The sequence below is a fragment of the Lepisosteus platostomus genome, chromosome 20 (genome assembly GCF_059453375.1).
Source record: "Lepisosteus platostomus isolate fLepPlt1 chromosome 20, fLepPlt1.hap1, whole genome shotgun sequence".
Classification (NCBI taxonomy): Eukaryota; Metazoa; Chordata; class Actinopteri; order Semionotiformes; family Lepisosteidae; genus Lepisosteus; species Lepisosteus platostomus.
In genome coordinates, this window is record NC_142630.1 from 16134928 (window position 1) to 16148034 (window position 13107).

At 52.3% G+C, this 13107-nt stretch overlaps 1 protein-coding gene across 1 annotated transcript; it reads right to left on the reverse strand.

Moving 5' to 3' along the window:
- Window positions 1-323: 323 nt before the first annotated feature.
- heatr3 (HEAT repeat containing 3) lies at window positions 324-11898 on the reverse strand. The gene is made up of 15 exons (XM_088613829.1): window positions 11573-11898; window positions 8652-8824; window positions 7625-7712; window positions 7320-7432; window positions 6809-6918; window positions 6235-6375; window positions 5316-5596; window positions 4604-4694; window positions 4093-4241; window positions 3543-3625; window positions 3022-3158; window positions 2679-2767; window positions 2303-2446; window positions 1276-1452; window positions 324-818 (listed from the first exon to the last, which is right to left on the reverse strand). Exons 1-15 carry the CDS (start codon window positions 11711-11713, stop codon window positions 696-698), a joined length of 2040 nt encoding a protein of 679 aa, XP_088469955.1. The 5' UTR covers window positions 11714-11898; the 3' UTR covers window positions 324-695.
- Window positions 11899-13107: the final 1209 nt, after the last annotated feature.

Here is a 13107-nt window from a genome sequence, read left to right on the forward strand (position 1 = left end):
AAAGAGCTAAAATATAAATACATGAAACACGTAGAGAACCCAGCTGATGGCACAGCCCAGACACTACAGATACTAGACAACAGAAAAGCCACCAGCCACATCTGCCACCAGTATGAAGCCCAGTGAGACAGCAAACCCATATTATAATAAAGCCCTACGTCGTGAAATTCCTGGCTAGCAGGGATGCGTGTCCAGTCTTGAAAAACTGTAAGACTTCAAGCCCAAGTGTGCCACACTACTGATCATTAAACGAAGAATTCATCATTTTAAAAACACTTTCAGAATTGCGTTATAACTTAAAAATGGCGTCATTTTATTCAGAATTGCATTGTATAGCAAAGGAAGTTTTATTTAAATGGTAATACAGTATTGCAACCATCCCTTGGGTTTTTTATTTTTTTTCCCTTACATTCTGTGATCAACAAAGCGATCCATGGTGAAAAAACAGGACCGGTACACTTTCTAGAAAGAAGAAAAAACAAACCAACAAAATTTAAATATGGATTTCATTCTCAAGCACCTTGTGTGGCGCAAAGGGCTTTTGCCAACACTCCGGTCTTCCACACAGGTCCTCTGGTGTGGTGGAAGGAGCTATTCCCCAAATTCCCAAAGCTCCAGTCTTTCCTACGGATCCTCCATCAGAGTCAGTTGGGGTGCACAGACCCCGACTCCCTCTCTCGAAGCAGCAGTCAGTGCTAAGAAGCGCAGTTTTTCTCCAAGCTCTCCTGGTACCTGATGAAGCGGCGGAGGTTGATCTTGATGTTATCCAGCACGCACAGCTGGTCCGGGCTGCAGCTCCCCTTGCCTTCTTTCCTCAGCTGGAAGAGAGGAGGGGAAAAACAGAGCGTCACTGGCAGGGACTGCTGGACCAGGTAAAGAACAGGGCTCTGCCCACAGACAAGGCGATGGCTGATGTGGTATTCAAGAAGGACGAACGCTGAAAGAAGTAGCTAGCTCTTTAACTGGGAGAACTGCTGAGGTCCGAGATTTACAGGAGATGCTTAAAAGGAAAACTTGTCCAATATAGCTTCTTGCAGAGAAACCTTTTGGTTTCGTGAACAGACCTTTTACTGATATTCAAACTCAGGATCAGCTGGACTGGGCCAGACATCTCCACTGCAAAGTCATCGTCCTCTGTGATTGTTTAAGTGACCTGCAGCAACAGGATCAGCCTGGTCTCTTAAGGCCCAGTGAGCTAGCTAATGCCCTGGCTGGACGGGCGTCCTGCCGAGCCCAGCTGGGGAGGTGGAAATACTGCGTGTTCGCGTGTCGGACCTTGGCCTTGAAGACAGGCTGCAGGGCGCTCAGAGCAGGCAGCAGCCGGATCTCCTTGGCGGCGCGCTCCGCCTCCGGCCCGTCCGCGAACACGTCGAACAGGGCGTCCAGGGCCTCCCCGCACACCACCAGACTGGGGTCCTTCGACGCGACTTGTAGGAGGAAGTTCCCGATCATCTGCAGAGTCAGGCACAACAGAACATACAGTGGCATTGGCTCTAGGCTGGGCTCAGTCCTGGAGCACAGACCAGATTCATCACAGACGTGCACTGAACACTTTCTAGAGATATCATCTTCACATCTTGTTCTTTTACATAAAGAAGATGTCCCATTGAAATCATGAAAAGTGCTGTGAGATCTATGCTGTCCACATGGTAAGCATAACATCTTATCTGAAGCACAGCGTCCTTACAACACACTGTCCTTAGAGCACAGACCTCCTCTCTCAATGTCCTAAGATAGTGCTTTCACGTTCTGATCAATGGAGAGGTGTGACACCTACACACTACTCTCCTAGATAGACAGCAGAGTGGGCACAGCAGTCTGTTACTCCTGTAGATGGACAGCAGTGTGGGATCTCCTGTGGGTGGACAGCAGTGTGTGGACAGCAGTGTGGGATCTCCTGTGGGTGGACAGCAGTGTGTGGACAGCAGTGTGGGATCTCCTGTGGGTGGACAGCAGTGTGTGGACAGCAGTGTGGGATCTCCCGTGGGTGGACAGCAGCGTGTGAACAGCAGTGTGGGATCTCTTGTGGGTGGACAGCAGTGTGGACAGCAGTGTGGGATCTGTTGTGAGAGGACAGCAGTGTGGGATCTCTTGTGGGTGGACAGCAGCGTGTGAACAGCAGTGTGGGATCTCTTGTGGGTGGACAGCAGTGTGGACAGCAGTGTGGGATCTGTTGTGAGAGGACAGCAGTGTGGGATCTCTTGTGGGTGGAAAGCAGTGTGTAAACAGCAGTGTGTGATCTCTTGTGGGTGGACAGCAGTGTGGGATCTCCTGTAGGTGGACAGCAGGGTGTGGTCAATACCTGCAGGCTGGCGGACGTGCCCTCCTCTCTGGCCAGCATGCTGCCCGTTATGCCCAGGATGGCCATGGAATTGATCCTCACACTGACAGTCCCACACTGTGTGGCTGCTTCACTGAGACTCATGAGCTGCTGGGGAGTCATACACTGCAGGACAGAGACACAAAGAGTCGCGGAGAGCTGCACACCCGGAGAGGAAGACTCTTTTCAGCAAGACTGGAATAAATATTCCTGTACCACCTTGAAAATAGTATGAATTATGCCGGGACAGGCAGTACAACCAATATAACAACAGATAACAACACTGAACACCATACGGAACAGTCTGGGTGTTTTATTTGTGGCTTCGGATGAAGGGATGCAGACTGGCACCTTTTACCTGGGGGATGTTTTTGGCAGCCAATATCTGCAGCAGAGACCTCAGGGCACTGGTGATGGCCTCCAGAAACTCATCTTGTTTGGGAATCTCTGAAAACAACAAAGCTTTAGTTAATCATCCAGGTTTGTCTTCGCCCATTGCCTTAGATACTAACACTTTTCCTAAAGCAGTTTCTGAAGTAATACCGATTTATTAAAAATCCCCAGGGAGCCAAGCAGCAGGGCAAGAGGTATGCTGATCACTGAAGATATAGCCCTTAGTGGGCCGGAAGGTTCTGTGACTTCTGCCTCTGCGTCGGTAACCCTATTGGCACTGGACTCTGGCAGGATGGCCCGCATCTCACCTGGCTTGCTGAAGACCAGTTTGGACAGGTGCTCTGCCAGCCCCTGCAGGGAGGCCACGCCGCCCAGAGTCTCTGCCTCCATGGCGGACAGCATGTTGTGAAGGCAAGTGAGGGCCCGGCACTGCACCCGATGCATCCTGGGAAACATGGGGGAGACACGTCAACAAAGGCCCCTGGCCAGGCCTCTGGCCCCTCGCGCTTAACTCGAACACAGCAGCCACAGCCCTTCTACCAGCTACCAGAGATTACCAGCCCTGCTACTTCCACAGCTCTCAGAAAAGCTGCTGGGATGCAGTTTTAGTAATACAAACAGGCATATGAGCTAACCATTTCTAACACATTTTTTGGATGATTTGTGAAGCCCACCACAAACTGAAAACAGTGCTACGGAGTTTCTTAAATTGTCTCCTGAAGTTAGACAGTGGTGGCTCAGCACACAGCTGAAGGGCAGGACTCTTCCTTTATCTGTCATCCCCGACTTCAAACAAAAAAGGCCGACCGAGTGGGGCAGAAGGAATCACCTCTTCACGAGGCCCTTCCAGGCTGGGCTCTTGCTGCAGGCCTCCACGGCAGCACTGCTGGGGAACTCGGTCTTCTTGAGAACCTGAAACGAGGACACGTGGAGAGTCAGGTTTATTCCCTGCAGCCTTGAGGAGAGAAAGGCCATTCAAGGGATCATGCCTCAGGGGGAAGACTTGGTTTCTGAGGTGTTCTGAGGGAAATAAGAGAGGCTGCAGACACAGCAAGTGAAACAGCCAACCACAGTAGCCACCAGCAATTACCCAAACAACCACTGATAAATAGTGTCCACTTGAGACTGATAAGGTGCACCTGCGTTTTTTCTTTCCTCGACACCTCCTATCCCTACCATATCTCCTCATGTTATTCATTGTGCATATCTTGTAAATTGTAAAATGTATTGTATTCTACTCTGTAACCTTAACCTCTATCAACTTCTGTCCTATCTCTTTATGCTGTATTGCTGTGCAGTTGATAAATAAACCTTGACTGATCGATTGATTGATTAAAACAGAGAAGAGAGGGAGGAGCGGGGGGTCACGGGCTCCGTACCTTCTCTGGCAGCTGGTGGTTGAGCAGAGCGCTGTGCACCTCGGCCGACAGACACAGCGGGGAAAACAGCTGGCTGGAGTTGCAGTCGGACACGCACAGGTCACTCTCATCGCTGCTGGACAGCTCCTCCCACTCGTCGTCAGAGGGGTCTGTGACATTGCGCGCACATGGGGAGGGAGAAAAAGCACAACACACCACTGAGCCCTGAAATCTGAAGCGCCAGTCTTGAATAAAAAGAAGCCGAAAAGTGTTTGCATCAGTGTCTGTCACAAATCCGATTTTCTCAGTACTTGGATACAGTACATATTGGAAAAACAAGATCTTATTAGCTCAGATTAAAATCTTCTCTTTTATATTGTAAAACACATCCAGGATTTATGCTTATAGCCTGATTTCTGCAAAAGGCAGTAATTGTGCAAAGGTGTTTTCTCTGGGATTAAGTCAGCATCCCTTCCAAAAGCTAGACCAGGAATCCCCAGACCAGTCTCAGTATTCCCAGTGTATCCCTTACCATCCGAGCAGCACATGTTCACAATGATCTCCAGCGACGTCTGCTGGGCGGAGAGCAGGGCTGTGGCCTCCTTCAGCTCTTCGTGCTCCGCCTAGACACGCAAGAACACGCGACCATCACGCGTGGTGCCAGGGGACGGCAGGCAAGAGGCATGAGCAGAGCCGCTTTCCCACAGGCCAAAAACCTAGACCCCCGCATGCACGACGGCAGCCGAAAACACCCGAGCGCAAAGACTGAGAACGAGGTGGCACCAGTGCGGATCTCTGCACTGCTGCAATGGATAGCAGCCATTCTAGAGCCACATGGCCTTCTCCAACTCTCTTTTAAGAGAGAACAGAGGTGGGGCGAAGCCATCATTTGCTGTAACCCTGGGATGCCCTGTGGCAGCTGTAGGCCCTGAACGCCTGCACTGTCAGGCAGACTGTCAGACCACGCCTCATGCTGAATGCACCCTAGTGGCTGCTGTCTGAGAGAGACCTTCTTTCAAGTTCTGTGTCTCCAGCTCCGGGGGGGGTCCTTTCTGCACTGTGGGCTACCTGCAGAAGCAACACAGTTTCTGCTCTACAGTAATTTGGGAAGATGACAAGCAGTAGGGGGTGCAGGAAATGGCTAGGTTATAATTCAGCCCTACAGTCCTTATGTCACCATATCAACTGTTGTCAACCTCCATGGGGTTAGTTTCACTAAGGGCAAACATTTAGGTTATACCTACAGGCAGCAGGTCTGAAATATCATCTTTCTTCCAGGCCGGTTTCTTTTTCTTCATCAGCTCCTCTTCCTCCATCTCTTCCTCTGTCGGACTCTGGGGCACCTGCATGTCCATCTCCCCGCCATCGGTGGCGTCCTTCCTCCGGCGGGCCTCTGCTTCCTGCAGCTCCAGGATGTGCTGGCCCGAGTCGAGCTCCAGGCTGGCAGACAGCGTGGCGATGATGGCGTTCAGGGTCTGTGCCTGCTGTGCCGAAGGCAGGGCGCTCTTCATGTTCCAGACGGAACCTGAGGTATGAAGGAACAGCTCTTGACACACACTGGATAGTTGAGGAAAGCCTTCAACACCCGAAGTCACTGTAGTAATAACTAAAACTCGCAAAGAAAATTTACATCGCTTGATGTTTTCCTCCTTTAAAAAAAAAGACCCTGGGACTCTCAAGTGGTCAATCAGTCAAGGCGCTTGCACCAGAGCGATTTCAGCTCTATGATCAAGGCGTCATGGGTTCAGAACTGGGCTGTGTCACTAGCCGACTGTGACTGGGACTCCGTGAGCGATGGCTATTGTGGGCTAGTGGGGGATCAGTCGGCCAGGGCTCTCTCGGCTCTCAGCAGCGGGTGGGCGGGGCAGAGGAGTCTGTCTGCACTTCCTCATCCTTCCCCCGTGTGCACTGACAGGGTTTGGAGTAAAAGACACACAACTGGGTATTCCAAACTGGTTGGGCGTATAACAAAATCACTGGGAAAAAAGAAGTGCTAAAAATGATCTCAATCTGTTCAACAATGCGAAACAAAAATCCACCCTGATCTCCAGCATCTGAAGCCCCAGAAAGCACAACTGCTGCTCAGTCTCTACCTTTGTTTTGAGTCAAACACCTGCCTTCGTGATCAGAGCGCACGAGGACGAGGGAGAGGCGGGGTCGAACCTGCAGCCAGGGTGCGGAGCAGCGCGTGTCTCAGTGTCTGCTGGGAGGACAGCAGCACGGACTCCAGCCCCTGCAGCACAGCTGGGGTCACAGCAGCCTGCAGCTCCGGGTTCTCCTCCGTCACCGTCTGCAGGCAATACGCTGTACACCAGCATGGGAAGAAGGAACAAAGCAAAGAGGAAACAGCGATCATCAACCTGCTCGTCTCTCCCAAGCCACTTCTGCGCCAATGGACCACGCGCCTGAATCACAATGCACACCACTGCACTTCTTTCCTGCTTTGAACATTGTTGCTAGGAGGCTGTGAGCGAGCAGTCACCTGCTCCCATGCTTCAGCCACAGGTCTTGTTACCTGTTACCAGCGGGGCCCAGCTTTGAGCCCTTAATCTCAAGCTGCATCACCAGGGGTCCCTCTGAGCTCCACTCCACGATTCAGGCAACACAGGACGAAGGCCCCATTGTCAGAGAAGATGCCCATTGTCACAGGTCACTCTCTAATCCCAGTAAGGCACACTGGACAATCGAATGCTTAATAATCTCCAACTGTGCAGCGCGGAGCGCAGGGAAGACTCACCCGCTGACACTGCCAGCTCCACGTTGTGGGGGTGTGTCTCCAGACATCGCATCAGCACCTCCAGCAGGCCCTGCTTATTGAACACCGCCACCGCCTGGCTGCAGCTCTCACTGCAAGGGACACGCAGAGGGCGTCAGGCACACACACACACTCTCCCAGCTAGGACTGCGAGTTTCATGATCTGTATTTCATACCTATTCCTTGTTCTTTAGCAGCATTACATGGTCTTTTATTGATGCCACCCGAACCAATTAGCTTAACAAATTCAGAACTGGGAAAGTGATTCCTTAATGAGATGTTTTAAGGGATCGACATCTTAAAACCGAGATTCTCCCTGTTGGTCCCAGAGAGCCACAAGGTCATTTAAATGCACACACAAGAACTTGACTTTAACAGTAATGGGAACTGAGGAGTGTTTACACTGCTCTGATCAGCAGTGATTTGTTCACGGTGTGGCTCTGCAGCCAGCGAAGAGCAAGCAACCCTGCACTGGGCTCTGCAGCCCTCTTACCACAGGTTCCACAGGAGGTTCACTGCCTCGATGGCCACAGCCTCCAGGGAGTTCCTGCGGTCCCTGTCCGGGTCAGGGGAGGGGGCAGAGCTCGAGTCAAACCCTGCACAGCACTGCAGCAGAGCACAAAACACACGACACAACAATTAGACACTCAAAACGTCGCTCTGTACGACAGACGCGTACCTCGCCGGCCTTCATCAGGCTAAAAAGAGAATGACTGAGAGAAGGGGTGACGGCGGGGAAAAGACAGTAAAAGCCAGTTTAGGGGTCCCGCTCAGTCCCAGCAGGCTCCAGGACCTCACCTCCCGCAGCAGAGAAGTCAGGGGCGTCATGACGTCCTGCCTCACCATGTCTTCGCACACCTCGAACCCGCCACACGCGCTCAGGTTCCTGGGACAACAGACACAGCGAGGTCACGCACTGCTCCAGCCAGTCCGCTGGTGCCGGGCGTGAGTGGGGGGCAGGAAACCGGACCGAGTCCGGATATATGGATAAACAAGGAAGACTGGGAAACGAAGAAGCCCAGGACCCAGAAACCAGCGCCTCCTTGTCCAGCGGCACCCAGTGTTATCTGACATCACAGCGGCGTATTCAGGTGTGCAAATGATGCAGTCGTCCCCCAGCGGCCTGATCTGCACTGTCTGAAGAACAGCAGGCTGTTGTAGGGTTGAGAGAGATGTGGTGTCCATCCGTCTCTACAAATCGACTCACGAGAAGGCAGCGAGCCTGGAGGCCTCAGTCCACTCCTCCCCAGCGCCCAGCGCCCCTGTACTGACCTGAGCGCCCCACTCCGCCCCAGTGCCCCCGTACTGATCTGAGCGCCCCACTCCTCCCCAGCGCCCCCGTGCTCATCCCAGCGCCCCACTCCTCCCCAGCGCCCAGCGCCCCCGTACTGACCTGAGCGCCCCACTCCTCCCCAGAGCCCCGTACTGACCTGAGCGCCCCACTCCTCCCCAGAGCCCTGTACTGACCTGAGCGCCCCACTCCTCCCCAGAGCCCCGTACTGACCTGAGCGCCCCACTCCTCCCCAGAGCCCTGTACTGACCTGAGCGCCCCACTCCTCCCCAGCGCCCCGTACTGACCTGAGCGCCCCACTCCTCCCCAGAGCCCCGTACTGACCTGAGCGCCCCACTCCTCCCCAGCGCCCCGTACTGACCTGAGCACCCTACTCCTTCCCAGAGCCCAGTGCCCCCGTACTGACCTGAGCGCCCCACTCCTCCCCAGCGCCCAGTGCCCCCATACTGACCTGAGCGCCCCACTCCACCCCAGCGCCCCTGTACTGACCTGAGCGCCCCACTCCTCCCCAGAGCCCAGCGCCCCCTTGCTGACCTGAGTGCTCCGGCGGCGGTCTCCCTGACGGACAGGCTGCGGTCCAGCAGCAGCGGCCCTAGGCAGCGCACGGCGTCCCTCTGCAGGAAGGCCGGGATCACCTGGCTCTGCTGCACCATCCGCGAGATGCTGGCGCAGGTGTACTCCCGCACGTCCGGGCTCGGGTTCTGCAGCTGCCACAGGCACACACAGACACAGGCGTGACAGTTCTCAAGAGAACTCCAACTGTGCCACTGCCCAAGAACCCTAAGGCAACTTGTGTGAGTGATTTTCTGCCCAGTAGCACTCACTTCAGTCATGTGCCTAGAAAGCCCAGTATTGTCATATATACTGCACTATCCCATAATCTCTTGACCCACTTCAGTTTGCTTACCGCCTGAATAGGTCAGTTGATGATGCCATATCTCTAGCACTACATAACTCCCTAGAACATTCAGACAGATGTATGTTAGGATGCTGTTTAGGGATTACAGTTCGGCCTTTAACACAATTGTTGCCACCAAGCTGGTCCCAAAACTCAGGAATCTGGGCTTATGCAACTCTATCTGCAACTGGATACTGGATTTCCTGGCAGGCAGACCTCAGGTTGTGAAAATTGGCAACAATATCTCCTCCACAGTGATCCTAAACACTGGAGCTCCCCAAGGCTGCTGTCTCAGTCCTAGGCTGTACTCTTTGTTCACCTACGACTGTACAGCCACTTACAGCAGCAACCACATTAATATGTTTGCAGATGACACCGCTATTATTGGGCTGGTCAACAACAATGAGTCCACATACAAGAATGAGGTGGAGCACCTTATAAGATGGTGCCTTGACCACAATCTGGCCCTGAATGTCACCAAGACAAAAGAACTCATTGTGGACATCAGGACACCCAGAGGGAGTCTCGCCCCAATCAGCATCGAGGGCACAGCAGTGGAAACTGTCAGCTGCTTCAGATTCCTGGGGTCTGTAGATCTCTACGGACTTGGCTTGGTGTCACAACACTGCAGCCGGTCTGAAAAAGGCACAACAGCGCCTGCATTTTCTGTGGTGCTTAAAGAAATGCGGGTTGAGGAAGCAGTTCTTCATTAACTTCTACCGCAGCACCATAGAAAGCGTCCTCAGTAGTGGCATCACTGTGTGGTACAGCAGTATTACCATGCATGACAGAGACGCACTACAAAGGGTTGTGGCAACAGCGCACAGGATTATAGGATGTGATTTACCATCAATCGGTGAGATTCACATCATCCGGTGTCGCAATAAAGAACGATCATCATTCAGGATCCCAACCATCCCAGCCACGGACTGTTCTCTGGCAAGTGGGACTGCACTATTAAAGCACGGACCACTAGACTCAAGAACAGTTTCTACCCTACTGCAGCATGTATCCTTAACGACTAACTGCAATGCTTCAGACCCAATACACACCTGCACACAAGCCCCCACTTCCTTACAGACTGAACCAGTTAAACAGGGTCCGCTGAATTCCTGCACACTGATGCCCAAAGAGAGCTCTAGTTCTAGACATTGTAGGTCTTGGTTCAGCAACAGGCTTTTTGACGGATCATTACTATGAGTTATTTTATTGCTCTCGTCCACCGGGCGCAGTGCGGTGGCTCTGTGGCTCAGGATCTGTGCCTGTGGCTGGAAGGTTACCAGTTCAAATCCCACGGCCGGCAGAGGAATCCTACTCCGTTGGGCCCCTGAGCAAGGCCCTTAACCCTAACTGCTCCAGGGGCGCCGTACAATGGCAGACCCTGCGCTCTGACCCCAAGCTTCTCTCTCCCTGTCTGTGTCTCATGGAGAGCAGGCTAGGGTATGCGAAAAGACGAATTCCTAATGCAAGGAATTGTATATTCCAATAAAGTGATCTTATCTTATCATATCCATTTCCTACCCGCTTTATCAAATTCACAGTCTTAAGGGAAGCCGGAGCCTATCCCAGTAAGCAACAGGTGCAAACAGGGAACACCCTGGGTGGGACGCCAGTCCATCACAGGCCAGATGGACACGAACACAGACTCACGCACTCAGAACAGGGCCAGTTTTCCCAGAAGCCAGGTCTTTGGACTGTGGGAGGACAGGAGTTGGCACATTCTCCACACACATAGACAGCACCCCAGGTCCGGACTTAAACTCAGGACCCCACCACGACTGTCATTAATAACACATGACCGTATATCATTATTAATTCATCGATTTGCAGACACTAAAGAAGTGACAGAGAAATCTGAGAACTTGATTGATGTCCACAAGTGCAGAGTCACATTCAAGCAGAAGAGTAATATATAGATACAATAGAGGAAACTAGTTCTGCGCTGAGTCCACTTACAGAAAACATGTATTTATGTTGATACAATTATCATCTTCAAGACAATTTGGGAGAACAATAAAAACGCAAACGATGTTACAATATCGCGATAAAAGTGTACACTAAGTGCATCTAAATCTGAGAACAAAGGCTCGTCTTTACACAGAGAGTTGTTGGGGTTTGGAACAAACTTATGATCTTTTCGTGTTTCAAATCGTTTAGACTAAACTAACGGAGGAGCGTACCGAGTTGCATGGAAAACAACTCGGAAGAGGAAGGAGAATTAATCACCAGCTCCCAAATCCAAGAGTCGGTGAATACCAGCGCGCTTTGTAGTGTGCTAAACAAACTGTCCTGCCTGGCAACATGTCGCTGAACTTTCTGTAACCACTACAGACACGCCAAGATGAAGAAAAGCGCTGGTGCTGGTTTAAAAGGAGAAAGCGGTCTAACTTTCCCTGCAGGGGCGCAACACATGCGCGCTAATCCCACGTGCCTCCGCTCAGCCCTTTTAAACTGGGGGACAGCCGGGCCGAGCGGAAGCATGTGACGCCGATTTGATGCATTAGTTTCAACCGGCCTCGACACCGCCGGACACCGCCGCCAGACGAAAACCTCTTACTTTGTCCAGCAGCTCGCCGGCTGGGGTGTCGACCTCTCCAGCCTCTCCGTCCTCCTCGACCTCCTCCTGGCCGATTCTGACGGGCAGCCCCTCCGCCGAGAACTGCGGCCGCTTAAACTTCTTGTTCTTGCTCTTGCCCATCGCGCTGTCGTCTGCGGGGCGAGGCGGTAGTGGCAGCTAGGCGCGGTTGTGTTACGGGACCCACACGCACTCCGATCTCAAGCGCTGCGCCCGGCCATGTGCGGATCAGTGTAGTGTAGTGTAGCTCGGCTCAGCCCCGCACGCCGCCGTCCATCGCCACGGTCGCGCCGGCAAGCACGCGCACGCCGCGCGGCCTGACGCCGAGCGTGGGGGTGGGCTTGCGCGCGATGGAGCGGGCTCGGGCGCCGCGCGGGGGCTGCTGCCGCCTCGCGGAGAAGGAACAGCCTCTCCCAAGTCCCATGACTTTAAAAATCAAGAAATCGTGTTTTGTGGCACGGAATAAAATCTCTAAAACTTCTGCGCTTCCAGTTGATTTTACATGCAATAGCTTAAATGGTATTTAAAAGATCACGGCCCTTTAGGTTTAACAGCAGAAGGAAATTGAAGAGAGCGACTAAGCAGCGGGATGTTGTCAGAAATGAACGAGGCAGTCATATTCTATATTGGGTATTCATTTCGCATTGCATTTGAGCTGTTGGAGGTCATTTAACATTTTTCATTGTGCAAAACCATTTCTGCTATTCATCAGAGAAAAACTCCAGGCAGTACAGAGGTAACAGACTGTTTTAATACTGCTGTAAAACTATAACCTTCACACAGAGATGGTAAGTGCCAATTCTGTATCGGTAGTCTTTGGGTTTGCACGCTGAACCCATTTTTACATTAAGAGTTCACAAATTTAGTTATATGGGGATCCTTAGGCTAGACAAGGTGATATGCCAGCAGCCATATCACCCTGCAACTCACAACTGGCAACCCACTGAAGCTAAGCAGGTGTGAGCCTGGTCAGTACCTGGATGGGAGACCTCCTGGGAAAAACTAAGGTTGCTGCTGGAAGAGGTGTTAGTGGGGCCAGCAGGGGGTGCTCACCCTGTGGTCCATGTGGGTCCTAATGCCCCAGTATAGTGATGGGGACACTATACTGTAAACAGGCGCCGTCCTTCGGATGAGACGTAAAAAACCGAGGTCCTGACTCTCTGTGGTCATTAAAAATCCCAGGGCGCTTCTCGAAAAGAGTAGGGGTGTAACCCCGGTGTCCTGGCCAAATTTCCAATTGGCCCTTACCAATCATGGCCTCCTAATAATCCCCTTCTATGAATTGGCTACATTACTCTGCTCTCCTCCCCACTGATAGCTGATGTGTGGTGAGCGTTCTGGCGCACTATGGCTGCCGTCGCATCATTGCTGCACATTGGTGGTGGTGGAGGGGAGTCCCCATTACCTGTAAAGCGCTTTGAGTGGAGTGTCCAGAAAAGCGCTATATAAGTGTAAGCAATTATTATTATTATAGACAGACTACCCCCCGCAAAAATAAATATGTCCTGTCCAGTGAG